Source organism: Podarcis erhardii (assembly GCF_964252035.2).
Source record: "Podarcis erhardii genome assembly, chromosome: 6".
Taxonomy (NCBI): domain Eukaryota; kingdom Metazoa; phylum Chordata; class Lepidosauria; order Squamata; family Lacertidae; genus Podarcis; species Podarcis erhardii.
In genome coordinates, this window is record NC_138510.1 from 90,393,975 (window position 1) to 90,408,298 (window position 14,324).

The following is a 14,324-nucleotide window of genomic DNA, read 5'->3' on the forward strand; positions in this document are numbered from 1 at the left end:
ATATATACAATCTTTTCTGTGAACTGCCCTGAGAACTATGGGTACAGGGTGGTATATTAATTCAATAAATAATAATAATTAAAAAAATAACCAGTTTTTACCACGTGCTGCCTGTGAAGGGCTAGAGCTCTTGGCCACAGGAAAGTCTCTGGTGTGGAGAGGAATAAGGCTTACAAACCGATCATACCAAGAATGAAGGGAAAGAGAGAAGTTATGGTTAATGTTGGCTTTTATTTGATTTTTCTAATAATTAAAATATAATTGCATTATTGAAAGATTTAAAGGCTTCCCAGGAAGCCATAGAGGAGGTGTCATCTAGTGATCGCACACCCAGCCAAGATGCACCAAAGCAGAGTAAACGGTGGTCCCTGCCAATCCCAGAAGCGCCAAAGATCCGAGGACTCCTCGGTTTCGTTTCTTGGGATCTGTAAGGAAAAGGTGAGGTTCACACGGCTCACTCTCGGTATGAGAAGCAAGGTGAGGAGCTGATATCCCAGCTTCACTTGTGGCAAGAAGCCTGTCTTTTCAGCTACCCAGCCAGAGCGCCAAAACTTTCAAAGTGTGCAGGATGGAGAAAGAGCATTTGGCGTGCACAGTATACAGTCATACCTCAGGTTACAGCCACTTCAGATTGGGTTTTTTTGGGTTGCGGACTGCCGAAACCCAGAAGTACAGGAACGGATTACTTCCGGCTTTTGCTGGTCAAGCATGTGCAGAGGTGCTAAATCGCGCTTTGCGCAGAAGCGCCAAATCGCAACCTGCGCGCGCGCAGATGCGGGTTGCAAACGTGCATTCCGCACGGATCACGTTCGCAACCCGAGCGTCCACTGTACTGCAATCAACCTAGGATAAACGTCTCAGTGGTTGTTTTATACCTCTAAAACAGGCACAGGCAAACTCGGCCCTCCAGATGTTTTGGGACTACAACTGCCATCATCCCGAGCCAACAGGACCAGTGGTCAGGGATGATGGGAATTGTAGTCTCAAAGCATCTGGAGGGCCGAGTTTGCCTATGCCTGCTCTAAAACATGAGGTTTTAATTTTTGACCGTCCCCTTCAAGATATCCTATCAAAGGCAAGACACAGGCTTCAATACAAAAAGAGGCTTTGGCGGCCAAATGTCAGCAGGACACACGTCCATGAACTACTATTTCTGCTTTCCTAGACTGCTCCTTCTCACACCTTCCAGAGAGGACCTCCATGCACACTGCCCAGGTTTGCCCCCCTAGAGAGGTCACTTTGGTACTGCTAACGCAGGAAAAACAATGCAAGAGGCAGCAGTTATGAGTTACCAGTGTCTGCAGCCACAGCAGGCGGTGTGATTCTCCTGCCATTTGACTTCACCCTGGAAGGTACACTTCACTGTCTCTCAAGACAGATGGATGACAAGAACAACAATGTACCGTATTTTTCGCTCTATAAAACGCACTAGACCACAAGACGCACCTAGTTTTTGGAGGACGAAAACAAGAAAAAATAATAATTCTGAATCTCAGAAGCCAGAACAGCAAGAGGGATTGCTTTGCAGTGAAAGCAGCAATCCCTCTTGCTGTTCTGGCTTCTGGGATAGCTGCGCAGCCTGCATTCGCTCCATAACACACACACACATTTCCCCTTACTTTTTAGGAGGGAAAAAGTGCATCTTTATAGAGCAAAAAATACGGTATTTGTAAAATAATGTTGCACACTGCCTTGATGTTATGCATGAGATGGTGGTCTATAAGCATTTTGCAAATAAATAAATTTGATAACGAAAACCAGCAACCTTGCTGATTCTAAGCAGGGAGAAGTTTGGTAGTTTTGAGATTTCGGGGGGGTGTTTGGAGGGGGGCATGTGTGCAACCTTGGGACCCCCCCTGTGTACATCATCTAGTGTTCCATATGTGAAATATTTATTTTATTGATTGTAAAATCACCACCACCACCCCAAAACGGTTTGCAAAAAAAAAGGAAAAAAAAGCAATGAAATTATCAGTGTGCTTCTCTACTCTTGAGTCAACACTTCAGTACAGTGGTACCTCGGGTTAAGTACTTAATTCGTTCTGGAGGTCCGTACTTAACCTAAAACTGTTCTTAACTTGGAGCACAACTTTAGCTAATGGGGCCTCCAGCTGCTGCCGTGCCACCGGAGCACGATTTCTGTTCTCATCCTGAAGCAAAGTTCTTAACCTGAAGCACTATTTCTGGGTTAGCAGAGTCTGTAACCTGAAGTGTATGTAACCTGAAGCGTATGTAACCCGAGGTACCACTGTATGTGCTCCAGAGAATGTATAGGGCTTTCTCTTTTTCTGGCAAAAGAGGATGGAGTTAAGGCATTGCATAAGCAGGGGTCAGCAAACTTTTTCAGCAGGGGGCCAGTCCACTGTACCTCAGACCTTGTGGGGGGCGGACTACATGTTGGGGGGGGGGAATGAACGAATTCCTATGCCCCACAAATAACCCAGAGATGCATTTTAAATAAAAGGGCACATTCTACTCATGTAAAAACACGCTGATTCCCGGACAGTCTGTGGGCTGGATTTGGAAGGCGATTGGGCCAGATCCGGCCCCCGGGCCTTAGTTTGCCTACCCATGGCATAATGGGATAAAACCCCACTATTTTCATTCTAAACATAGCTTCCTACTCTTATGGTGGGGGGCGGGGAGAAGCATAAGATAGACCCTTCCTCTTGATTCCCAACTATTTGCTCTGGTTTCCAAGCTCTTGCACAGTGCATGGAAGAGTTTGGCAACAGATCCAATTGGGAACCCAAGGAAAACTGTCCAATCGGAGCAGCTCTGCAGGCGACGAATGGATTGCATTTAACCAGCCCCATAAACCCACCTCCTGTGTAGTAGCCATAAGCATAAAGCAGTCTTCCGATGATCCAAGATGCACCAAGTCCTGTAGCAACCCGCTGGGGAAAAAAGCAAAAATAGTCACTGCTCACTGAGAGAACCGGTGCTGATATGAATGTGCAACAGGGAAGGGGACATCAGCTTCCATTTTGTCCCCAGTTTTGTTTTAACATCTATATGACTTTTAGAAGACATCTGAAGGCAGCCCTGTTTAGGGAAGCTTTTAATGTTTGATACATACCTGTACAGTGGTGCCCCACAAGACGAATGCCTCGCAAGACGGAAAACCCGCTAGACGAAAGGGTTTTCCGTTTTGGAGGTGCTTCGCAAAATGAATTTCCTATGGGCTTGCTTCGCAAGACGAAAATGTCTTGCAAGTTCCTGCGGGTTTTTTTCCCTCCCCCCCCCTTTTTCTAAGCCGCTAAGCCGCTTATCCGCTAAGCCGATAAGCCGCTAAAAGCCGCTAATAGCGCTAATTCGCTAAGCTGTCAATGGGCTTGCTTCGCAAGACGAAAAAACCGCTAGACGAAGAGACTCGCGGAACGGATTAATTTTGTCTTGCGAGGCACCACTGTATTTTAATATTTTGTTGGAAGCCGCCCAGAGTGCCTGGGGAAGCCCAGACAGATGGACGGGGTATTAATAATAATAATAATAATAAATTATTATTATTGTTTATTTTTATTATTATTATTAAACAACAGGGGCAGTCACTAGAGGTTTTGGAGGGAGTGGTCATCAGTATGATGACACTGAGAGCTGTTCCGACAGTGGAACAGACTCCCTTCGGATGGCTGTGGACTCTCCTTCCTTGGAGGTATTTAAGCGGAGGCTGGATGGCAATCTGTCATGGATGCTTTAGTTGAGATCCCTGCATTGCAAAGGGTTGGACTGGATGACCCTTGGGGTCCCTTGCAACAATTCTATGGCAACGTTTGGATCAGGAGCAGCTGCTTGGACACAGTGGAGTGCAGAACGGAAACCAATAAGCTGCGTTTCACTCCTGAGAAGGCAGAGACCCAGTTGAGCGGTGGTTCCCGTGTCCAGGAAATTGGTCAACTGCCTTTTCTGAACTTGATTACACTCTCCTGTAAAGGAGTTTTGGAGTCCTCCTGGGATTTGATATCCCGCTTTATCACTACCCTAAGGAGTCTCAAAGCGGCTAACAATCTCCTTTCCCTTCCTCCCCCACAACAAACACTCTGTGAGGTGAGTGAGGCAGAGAGATAATAATATAATAATAATTTATTATTTATACCCCACCCATCTGGCTGGGTTTCCCCAGCCACTCTGGGTGGCTTCCAACAAAACACTAAAATACAATAACCTATTAAACATTAAAATCTTCAGAGAGAAGTGTGACTAGCCCAAGGTCACCCAGCAGTTGCATGTGGAGGAGCGGGGAATCGAACCCGGTTCACCAGATTACGAGTCTGCCGCTGTATGGATGTTGCTGAGCTCTGTTCCAGAGAAACTTCAGCAGGGAATCAAGTACCTTGGGCTTCGCAGTCACTCTCAGGCTTTGCTCCCACTGAGCAGGCTGGGGAAAAACAAACCCCCAAGTCTCTCATCTTGGTACTTACCGGGAAGTAGATTCCACTCACTCCAAGAAAGAATAAGAAGGAGGAATACACTTCTAACCTGCAAGAACAGAGACAGGTGTGTGCATTGTGGCTTTGTACCTGTTTTTAAATGGCCTGGAATGAGCTCCCTCATTCGTGCCAGCTGGTGTCAGAGACCAGGACCATCATTCTCAACAAGAGACTGCAAGGAAAAAGGCAGCAGATTTCACAGCTGTCCCTGAATAATTTGCACGCTTGCAATGATTCCTTCCTGTTACGGGAACGTCGGGCCTCTGCAGCTCTGTCAGGGCACCATGGAGTGTATCCCTTATTGCACAGTGTATCCCTTATTGCATCTTCCCCATTTCAACCTTTGGGATGTGCACACATGAATTACTGTATTTTTCGCTCCATAAGACACACTTTTTTCCTTCTAAAAAGTAAGGGGAAATGACTGTGCGTCTTATGGAGTGAATGCGTGGTACCTGGAGCCAAATTGCCCAGGGGCGAAAAGCAGATCATGCTTCTTCTTTTTTTAGAAAGAGGGAAGGGGGTGTTGAAATAAAGCCGCTGAGCAGCTGAGCAGCAAGTGATCGGGAGGGGAGATAAGGGACTCTAGCGATAAAGGAGGCTGCCACAGCATAAACCACAAAAATTATACATCCATTGTTTCATTCAGAGTATTATTTTTCTTGTTTTCCTCCTCTAAAAACTAGGTGCGTCTTATGGTTGGGTGCGTTTTATGGAGCGAAAAATACGGTAAGAGGAGGTTCAGAGCAGAATATCAAGGATTGGTATATAAAGGGGAGAAAACGAAGGCCGAGGCAGGTATACAGTTGATGTGCAAAGGTCCAAAGACAGGGACTCCCAACATATATTGATGTAGGAATTGCATGCTCTCTCTCGGCAGGAAAGGTCAGCAAAATTTCGCTTCCACAAGCTGGAAATTTCCCGGGATTCTTTAACTCACCTTCCTGGCTGTTGCATGAGCTCTGTGCTCCAGCAATGCAGACTTCTGAACCACCTGCCTCCGACAAGCCTTTTGCTGACAAGCCACTGGCCGTAGCAAGACACTCGACAGTCAAAAGGCAATCTCAAGGGCTGACACACGGAAGAGGGAACAGGCTTGTTTTCTCCTGCTCTGGAGGGCAGGACTCGAACCCAGGGCTTCAAGTTACAAGAAAGGAGATTCCAGCTAAACACCAGGAAGAAGTATCTGATGGTAAGGGCCATTTGACTCCCTTGGAAGGTGTTGGATTCTCCTTCCTTGGAGGTTTTTAAGCAGAGGCTGGATGGCCATCTCTCAGGGATGCTTTTGCTGGACAGGCGTTTAGAATATGGATTCCCTCAAGTGTTTTCATCACGGCTGCTACAGGCAGCAAGGTAGGGATTGCTGCACTGAGAATGGTTTCCCAAAACAGCAGCAGCTGCACCAGTCGAGGCATTAAACACTTAAGAAACCAAAATTAAACTCCTCGTACTCACGTGTTCTGGTGTGCCCTCTGGATACAGTTGAAGAGATGTCCATTTTCAGGGTCTGTGCTGTACATGTTTGGGTACTTTTGAGGGAGGTTAGTGGGGGCAGGGGGAGAGAGAAAGAAAGAAAGAGAGAAAGTAAATGTCCACACCTCATCAGCTGTGGAGTTGGAGGAGAAATGTGTGTTGTTGTTATTGTTGTAATTTATATACCGCCCGATACCCGGGGGTCTCAGGGCGGTTCACAGAATAAAATCAAAATATAAAACCACAAAATACATAATAAAAATAAAAACAACAACCCAATAGCTCCCCACAAAAAAGCAACCCACATTTTAAAAGGGCACAGGATGTCAATCAGATCAACCAAAGGCCTGGTGAAAAAGCAACATTTCTGCCTGGCGCCTAAAGGTGTATAATGAAGGCACCAGGCGAACTTCCCTGGGGAGAGCATTCCACAGACGGGGAGCCACTGCAGAAAAGGCCCCGTTCTCATGCTGCCACCCTTCGGGCCTCTCAAGGAGGAGGCACACAAAGGAGGGCCTCAGAAGATGATCTCAGGGTCTGGGTAGGTTCATAGGGAAAGAGGCAATCCTTGAGGTATTGTGGTCCTGAGCCATTTAAGTGTTCCACATGCTACCTAGTGATCAATGTGTTACTCTACTCCCACACCCAATGGGCACACACAGAATGGAGCCATGGTAGCAACTGACTGATTGGGCTTCTGTTTTGCACTTTTCCGGAAACACACATTCATAGATGTCAGGGGCTCAGGAGCAGAGGCACAGGGAAGATGGGAAATGGAGAGCGAGGGCGAGGAATCAGAGGGCAGTGTAGGAGGAGACAGTGGTCCGAGGGATTCCATAAGCCTCTCCAGCGAATCGGAAGATTCACAGAAGGGAGCGCCAGTGGCCAGGGGTAGGGGGGTCCCAAGGGGAACGCCCCAGGAGCAAGGGGGGAGCAGGGACTCCCAGAGTAGTAGTTGGAGATCAGGACCAGCTTCCCCACCAGAGCAGAGTGGGGGGGAAGGGTCCCAGGCATCGGGACCAGTACTTCCCCCACCAGGGAGAGAAGACGAGGCAGAGCTGACCACGCCTTCCTCGGAGAGTCGTACAACGGAGGGGAGGTCAGATCCGGCCAGTGTCACGGAAGAGGGAAGCAGTGATAGAAGCAGTGTAACGGTTAGGAGAAAGGTCACTGGGTTGGCGCGAGAAGCAAGTTCAAATGTACAGGAGCGCGGGACAGCAGAGAGTGAGGATTGGGAACCGGGTCCTAAAGCACGCCGGAGGCAAGGGGAGGAGCTAAGCGACTCAGCGTCGGAAGAGTCCAGGAAGGGCAATGCCCCAGAGGGCAGGAGGACCCAGAGGAGGAGAGAGCAGCGCAGAAGGTGGAGCAGGGCTAGGATCTTAAACTGGTGCGGAAGGGGAAGTGATTCAGATAGGACTTCGCCGATCTAGAGTCTAGACGTAGGGTTGCACGCTCTGGCTTTAAAATGGAAACTATACTTCAATAAAGACTTTTGTACATAATATCAGCCTGGCGTTGGTCCTCTGTGAGCTGGGACCTAGAGGCAGCCCTGACAATAGATATACCATGTCAGGTAGGTGAATTAAAACTTTGTGCCTGTGCGATATTTTCTTGCTGTTTCCTGCCACCCTTGCCTTCTGCTACAAGCCTTCCCACCATGGCAGCAGAAACGCTCTTTCCCCCCAGACCCGGAAGCAGCCATGCCGTCTCAAGCAAAAGTCAACAAAGGGTTCAGCAGACAGTAGCAGGTGAAACAAGCCGGGTCACTCGCCACAAGGGGGAATAAGAGCCCAAACACAACAGCAGCAACCCTCCCCTCCAGAGTTGCTTCTTCTCCCTTTATGTTTGCCTGCAAAGTGCATTTCATAGAATCATAGAATCATAGAACTGGAAGAGACCACAAGGGCCATCGAGTCCAACCCCCTGCCAAGCAGGAAACACCATCAGAGCACTCCTGACATATGGTTGTCAAGCCTCTGCTTAAAGACCTCCAAAGAAGGAGACTCCACCACACTCCTTGGCAGCAAATTCCACTGTTGAACAGCTCTTACTGTCAGGAAGTTCTTCCTAATGTTTAGGTGGAATCTTCTTTCTTGTAGTTTGGAACCATTGCTCCGTGTCCGCTTCTCTGGAGCAGCAGAAAACAACCTTTCTCCCTCCTCTATGTGACATCCTTTTATATATTTGAACATGGCTATATAAAAGGATGTCACATAGAGGAGGGAGAAAGGTTGTTTTCTGCTGCTCCAGAGAAGCGGACATGGAGCAATGGTTCCAAACTACAAGAAAGAAGATTCCACCTAAACATTAGGAAGAACTTCCTGACAGTAAGAGCTGTTCGACAGTGGAATTTGCTGGAATTTCAAAGGCTCTTTGCAGGAGTTAACTAACACAGAAGCGAGAGTGCCAAGGAAGAGGAGTGGTAGGGAAACGAATTGCCAGTCTTGTGGCTGAAGTCCCCCACCCATCCCTGAGCCACGAGAAACCATTCACAAAGCCCGGCTCCAGTTGTTTTTAGAGGGGCTTATGACTCACAACGCAGAGCAGACACACCCTCTGGCCTCCTTCCTAACTGCGGCACCAAAGCCTTCCAGGAAGACGAGAGGAAGTTTTTTCTGTGCACAAATTGGAGCGGAGGGTCTCTAACAAGACTCCTCTGTTTCGGAGACCCCTGCAAAACGGCTCATCTTCTCCCCAAGCGATGCTAGCAGCTGAGAATCACACTAGCAAGAGCGGTGATACAGCTCGTTCCCCCTGCGGCAGCTTTCAGATTACAAACATTTGTGCAGCGCTGCCAGCTGTGGGCGTTTGCAAAAGCCAACTCCCAAATTCCTTGCCCAGGTCCTCACAGATTGAAAAACCAGAGAGAGTTGGAAGCTATGATGTGAAGATCAAATCTATTGTCAAGGATGCCCCGAGCCACCTTTAATAATAATAATAATAATAATAATAATAATAATAATAATATTTTTTTATTTATACCCCGCCCTCCCTAGCCAAGGCTGGGCTGAGGGTGGCTAACAACCAATAATAAAAACAAGTCGAATGAATACAACTTAAAAACAAAATTAAAATACAACATTAAAATAATAAAATGTAGCCGCATCACAGGAGGAGAAAGGAAAAGAAAGAGGGGGAGGGAATCAAATTGGCTCCAAGCCAAAGGCCAGGCAGAACAACTCTGTCTTACAGGCCCTGCGGAAAGAAGAAATCAGATCCTGCAGGGCCCTGGTCTCATGAGGCAGAGCGTTCTACCAGGCCGGGGCCAGAGTTGAAAAGGCCCTGGCTCTGGTTGAGACTAATCTGACTTCCTTAGGGCCTGGGACCTCTAGGGTGTCGCTATTCATGGACCTTGAGGCTCTCCGTGGGGGATTTACGGCCTGCCTACATAATGCATGCAAACACTAGAACTGGAACAGATTCGAGGTCTATCTAGGCCGTTTCCACCAACGGCCATCCAAGTGCTACTTGGGCGTTTGCAAGCAGGACATAAAGGGAAGAGCCATCTCAGCGATACACTGCTTTTGACTATGGAGGTTCCACTGAGGCAGCATGTCACCTGGCAGAAAGTAGCAATAGCTGCCTGCATTGTTCCATTTGCACATGGCTTACTCAAGAGCGCACCAAAGGAAAGGGGCGGGGGGAAACCCACCCACCTTCCAGCCAACAAAGGGGGAAAATCCCATGCCACTGGCCATGAGGTCTGAAAAAACATGGTTCTTTGAAAAAAGGAAGTACAGACCCCACAGGAAATAAGCAGAATGATCAGATTATATTGGATATGGTGGGTCCGTACTCTTGTCTTCCCAGAGTCTTGATGCAGCAACTCCCCCCCCCCCAACTCACCTGAACATTGTATTTCTTGCGGGCTTTCCCCACATTGATGGCAAGGTGTGTTACCAAGATGAAACTGGCAGCACCGGTGAGAATCACATAGCCGTATTCCTTCGAGAGAACCACCATCTTGGCACTGAGGAGAGGAGGAAAGGGGAAGGTTAGTTCAAGCCCAAGAATCAGAATCGCTCTCCCCCCGGCCAAGAGACACAGAATGGGCAAGCACCCATCACTCTGGTAGCAAGAGACAGACAACAGGTCACAGCAAGAAGCTTCCTGGCCCTGAGCACAATAGGAAAGGGATCCGAGAGTAATACAAAGGAGCAGCACAAACACAGTGGAAGCCGGTCTCTGTAGTCCGGCAACTCGGAAGCCGGCTTCCAGCTCCATTGCTACCCTCTTGATGGCAGAAAGTGAGGAGGAATTAAAGAACCTTTTACTGAAGGTGAAAGAGGAGAGCGCAAAATATGGTCTGAAGCTCAACATCAAAAAAACGAAGATCATGGCCACTGGTCCCATCACCTCCTGGCAAATAGAAGGGGAAGAAATGGAGGCAGTGAGAGATTTTACTTTCTTGGGCTCCATCATCACTGCAGATGGTGACAGCAGTCACGAAATTAAAAGACGCCTGCTTCTTGGGAGAAGGGCAATGACAGGCCTAGACAGCATCTTGAGAAGTAGAGACGTCACCTTGCCAACAAAGGTCCGTATAGTTAAAGCTATGGTTTTCCCAGTAGTGATGTATGGAAGTGAGAGCTGGACCATAAAGAAGGCTGATCGCCGAAGAATTGATGCTTTTGAATTATGGTGCTGGAGGAGACTCTTGAGAGTCCCATGGACTGCAAGAAGATCAAACCTCTCCATTCTGAAGGAAATCAGCCCTGAGTGCTCACTGGAAGGACAGATCCTGAAGCTGAGGCTCCAATACTTTGGCCACCTCATGAGAAGAGAAGACTCCCTGGAAAAGACCCTGATGTTGGGAAAGATGGAGGGCACAAGGAGAAGGGGGCGACAGAGGACGAGATGGTTGGATAGTGTTTTCGAGGTTACCAGCATGAGTCTGACCAAACTGCGGGAGGCAGTGGAGGACAGGAGTGCCTGGCGTTCTCTGGTCCATGGGGTCACGAAGAGTCGGACACAACTAAACGACTAAACAACAAACTCCAAGTAGACAAATGATGCCAAAAGCCCTTGATATGTTGGCACTGGGTGTAAGGGGTCGGAAGAACATACTGAAATGTATTGTAAACAGAACTATCTGTGCCTTTAATTAACTTCTACTCAACCTGCATTTCTGCTGCCTTCCTCCCGAATTCACTGACCTCCAATCTTAATTTCAGAACGGGGGTGAGTTGCATTCATCCACCTGGAAGTCTTACTTGCGTTTGGTGCAACCACCAAAGGGATTAAGGGACGGAGTGGGGTTAAGGGACGAGCCTTGCTGATATTCTGAAGACGGGGAGCACAGTCTGCATTGCAGCCCATATTCTCTGTTTCCTCCTCAATTAAAATGCACAAAGTTTTGGTGCAGATCAGCTGCATGTTCCTCCAGGGCTTATTCTGCTCCTTCGCTCTCCCTGCCCTGCTTGACTTCCATGTTTGCTTGGAAGTAAGACCTGCAAAATTCAGTGGAATTTTCCCTCAGTAAGTAACTACAGTGGTACCTCTGGTTACATGCTTAATTCGTTCTAGAGGTCTGTTCTTAACCTGAAACTGTTCTTAACCTGAAGCACCACTTTAGCTAATGGGACCTCCCGCTGCCACTGCTGCACGATTTCTGTTCTTACCCTGAAGCAAAGTTCTTAACCCAAGGTAATATTTCTGGCTTAGTAGAGTCTGTAACCTGAAGCGTATGTAACCCGAGGTACCACTGCGTAGGGTTGTAGCCCCAGGCAGTTCACTTCATTTTGGGCAATGGCCTATACCTATTTCTTTATCCCCTTTTTCTTGTAGTAATTTCAGTTCCTTCTTTCAGCTTTAAATTGGCAAATGTGGCTTATAGTTTAAGAATAACTAAAGCAACGCAACAAGCAATGCAAATATAATGAAACAGCAAGAAACAACACGGCCTTTTCTGTGGTGGTGCCTCTGCCACTGAATTCCTTCCCTCCTGAGATTTATAGATGCTGCTGCTGGTCATTTTTCTGACCCCCATGAAAAACATGTTTATTTCTCTACTATTATAGCTAGAGCCATCAACATTACTGTTGAGGAGTGAGAAATGAGAGCCAGCACTATTTTTCCAGAGGCCAACAATCTTACCTCTCCTCCATAAACAAGCCCCATGAGGGCAATGTCTGATTTTAGTGGCTGTTAATAAAATTAATGTGCCCCCAAATGCCCCTGACTCTAGATTATTGTGTCAGTCTGCGCATGTTCAGATCAGACAGACAGACGATGCCTTTGCAACAAGTCCTTGCAGGATCGAGGAATGAAGAGCTGCTCTTGCAGCACATACATGCGCCAGGCTGCAAGCACAGTTTCAAACTACTGGCATGTTTTCACCTGGCATTCTCCATCTCCAAATGCCTGCATCAAACATGCCAGATACTCCACTCTGTCTTAACCAACCACCCCAGATCTCCGGGTATCTGCCAAACTTGCCTATGATGTTGAAATCTATACTCTCAAGGGAGGATTTTCGCAAGCAACACCCCCCTCCCACAATAGCAAAAATCCTAGGCTGAAAACCCCAGCGATGAACCACCTAAGCTTGAAGTACTGGAAAGGAGGAAGACAAAGATCAAAGGATGCCAGGAGGCAGCTATAAAGTGCTCTAGGGCAGAGGTTGGCTTTTTGCAGGATTTTCCCTCTACTATGTCTCAGTGACAGAGGAAATTGCACTTGGCGCGGAAGCCACTCAGGGCAAAGTTGAGGGCCCAGGGACTTGAAGGCCTGGTCCGAAAGAAAAAGCAACAGCGAGCGACTTTGCCTTGTGTAAAGTTGCCCCACCAAGAGCCGTTAAGGTGCAAAGTCCAAACACACAGGGGCGGCTTATCTGCAACCTGATGTTCTTTCACCTCAACAAGTTAAACTGTACAACTGCCGTGCCCACCTCCCTTGCAAGGTTCGATCCTCCGGAGAAGGTTGCAGGCGGTGTGATTTGCCCCAGATATATCAGCTCATCCATTCTGAAGGAAATCAGCCCTGAGTGCTCACTGGAAGGACAGATCGTGAAGCTGAGGCTCCAATACCTTGGCCACCTCATGAGAAGAGAAGACTCCCTGGAAAAGACCCTGATGTTGGGAAAGATGGAGGGCACAAGGAGAAGGGGGCGACAGAGGACGAGATGGTTGGACAGTGTTCTCGAAGCTACCAGCATGAGTTTGACCAAGCTGCGGGAGGCAGTGGAAGACAGGAGTGCCTGGCGTGCTCTGGTCCAGGGGGTCACGAAGAGTCGGACACGACTAAACAGCAGCAACAACAACATATCAGGTCAAGCCCACACTTCATTCCAGAGGTGTCCGCTTGCCACAAAGGGGAGAAAGCCCCTCCACTGAGTCAACTGCTTGTGTGAAAAGCCTAGCATGTGGTTTCGGAGAATGGGAACAGCACTAGGAAATCGCAAACCAGTTGCTTGGGGCAAAATTATGTGAGGGAACCGACTTGCCGCCAATGCACTACTCTAACAGCCCTTGCTCATTCCACAAGGCTGAAAGTCAAGACACCCCCTGCTGAAGGACGCCCCCCCCACCCCCACCCCGGGCAAGGGGTTGGCAGCTTCCTGCCAGCCCTGGACAAAAGCCCCATCTTCTGCCATGTTGAGCTCAGTTGGTGAGAGTGTGGTGCTGAGAACGCCAAGGTTGCAGGTTCGATCCCCGCATGGGACAGTTGCATACTCCTGCCATTGCAGGGGGGTTGGACTAGATGATGCCCAGGGTCCCCTTGCACCCCTATGATCTCTATGCTATTTGATCACAAGCCCTGCCGCTTCCAGAGACGCGCTGTCAAGCCTCGCCACAATCTCAGCCCGACCTGCAGCGGCTTGCAGCCGGCAGGATTCGCACTCGAGATCCGGGAGCCGCCAGCTTCGCCGCCGGGATAGGGAGCCGCCCGCGAAGGGCAAAAGCGCCCCGGCGGACGGGGCGGGAGGAACTTGGCCCGCGATGCCCGAGCTGAGCCAGGGGCCACCGGGCCCCAGAGCCGGGGAAAGGGCCGAGCAGGGCGCACGGCTGCGGGAAGCTCTGCCCGGCTCCGAAGACCCTCGTCCTCCCGTCCGCCCGCCCCGTCCACCCGGACTCACCACCACCACCGTCGCCGCTGCCGCCCAGCAAGTGCACGCCGAGAAACGCAGCGCCGCCCCGGGCCAAGAGCGAAGGCTTGCCCGGGAAGCCCGGCCCACGTCGGGGCGGATCCACCCGAGGGCGCGGCTGCTCCGAAACGCGGAGCGCGCAAGAGCGCCCTCTCCAATGGAGAAAGGAAAGTTTGAGTACCGTACATCTCTCTCTCTCTCTCTCTCTCTGAATATTAGCAAGTTAGGTCTAGCTAGGCCTAATATAAATAAAATTTAATAATGGTTTTTTAAAAAGCATTGCCTAGTCAGCCTTTTTTACACACACACACACACACACACACACACACCAGGAT

The 14,324-nt window shown here is 49.0% G+C and overlaps 1 protein-coding gene across 3 annotated transcripts; it reads right to left on the reverse strand.

Moving 5' to 3' along the window:
* Positions 1–211: 211 nt before the first annotated feature.
* Positions 212–14,124, reverse strand: MGST3 (microsomal glutathione S-transferase 3). Of its 3 annotated transcripts, none has more exons than XM_081866195.1 (6): positions 13,990–14,124; positions 9,750–9,873; positions 5,886–5,959; positions 4,422–4,479; positions 2,825–2,897; positions 212–425 (listed from the first exon to the last, which is right to left on the reverse strand). In XM_081866195.1, the coding sequence occupies exons 2-6, from the start codon at positions 9,864–9,866 to the stop codon at positions 316–318; spliced, it is 432 nt and encodes a 143-aa protein (XP_081722321.1). In that variant the 5' UTR covers positions 9,867–9,873; positions 13,990–14,124; the 3' UTR covers positions 212–315. The 3 variants fall into 3 exon arrangements, with proteins under 3 accessions (XP_081722321.1, XP_081722319.1, XP_081722320.1); XM_081866193.1 differs by having other exon boundaries at positions 13,984–14,110; XM_081866194.1 differs by having other exon boundaries at positions 13,987–14,010.
* Between the last annotated feature and the right edge of the window lie 200 nt (positions 14,125–14,324).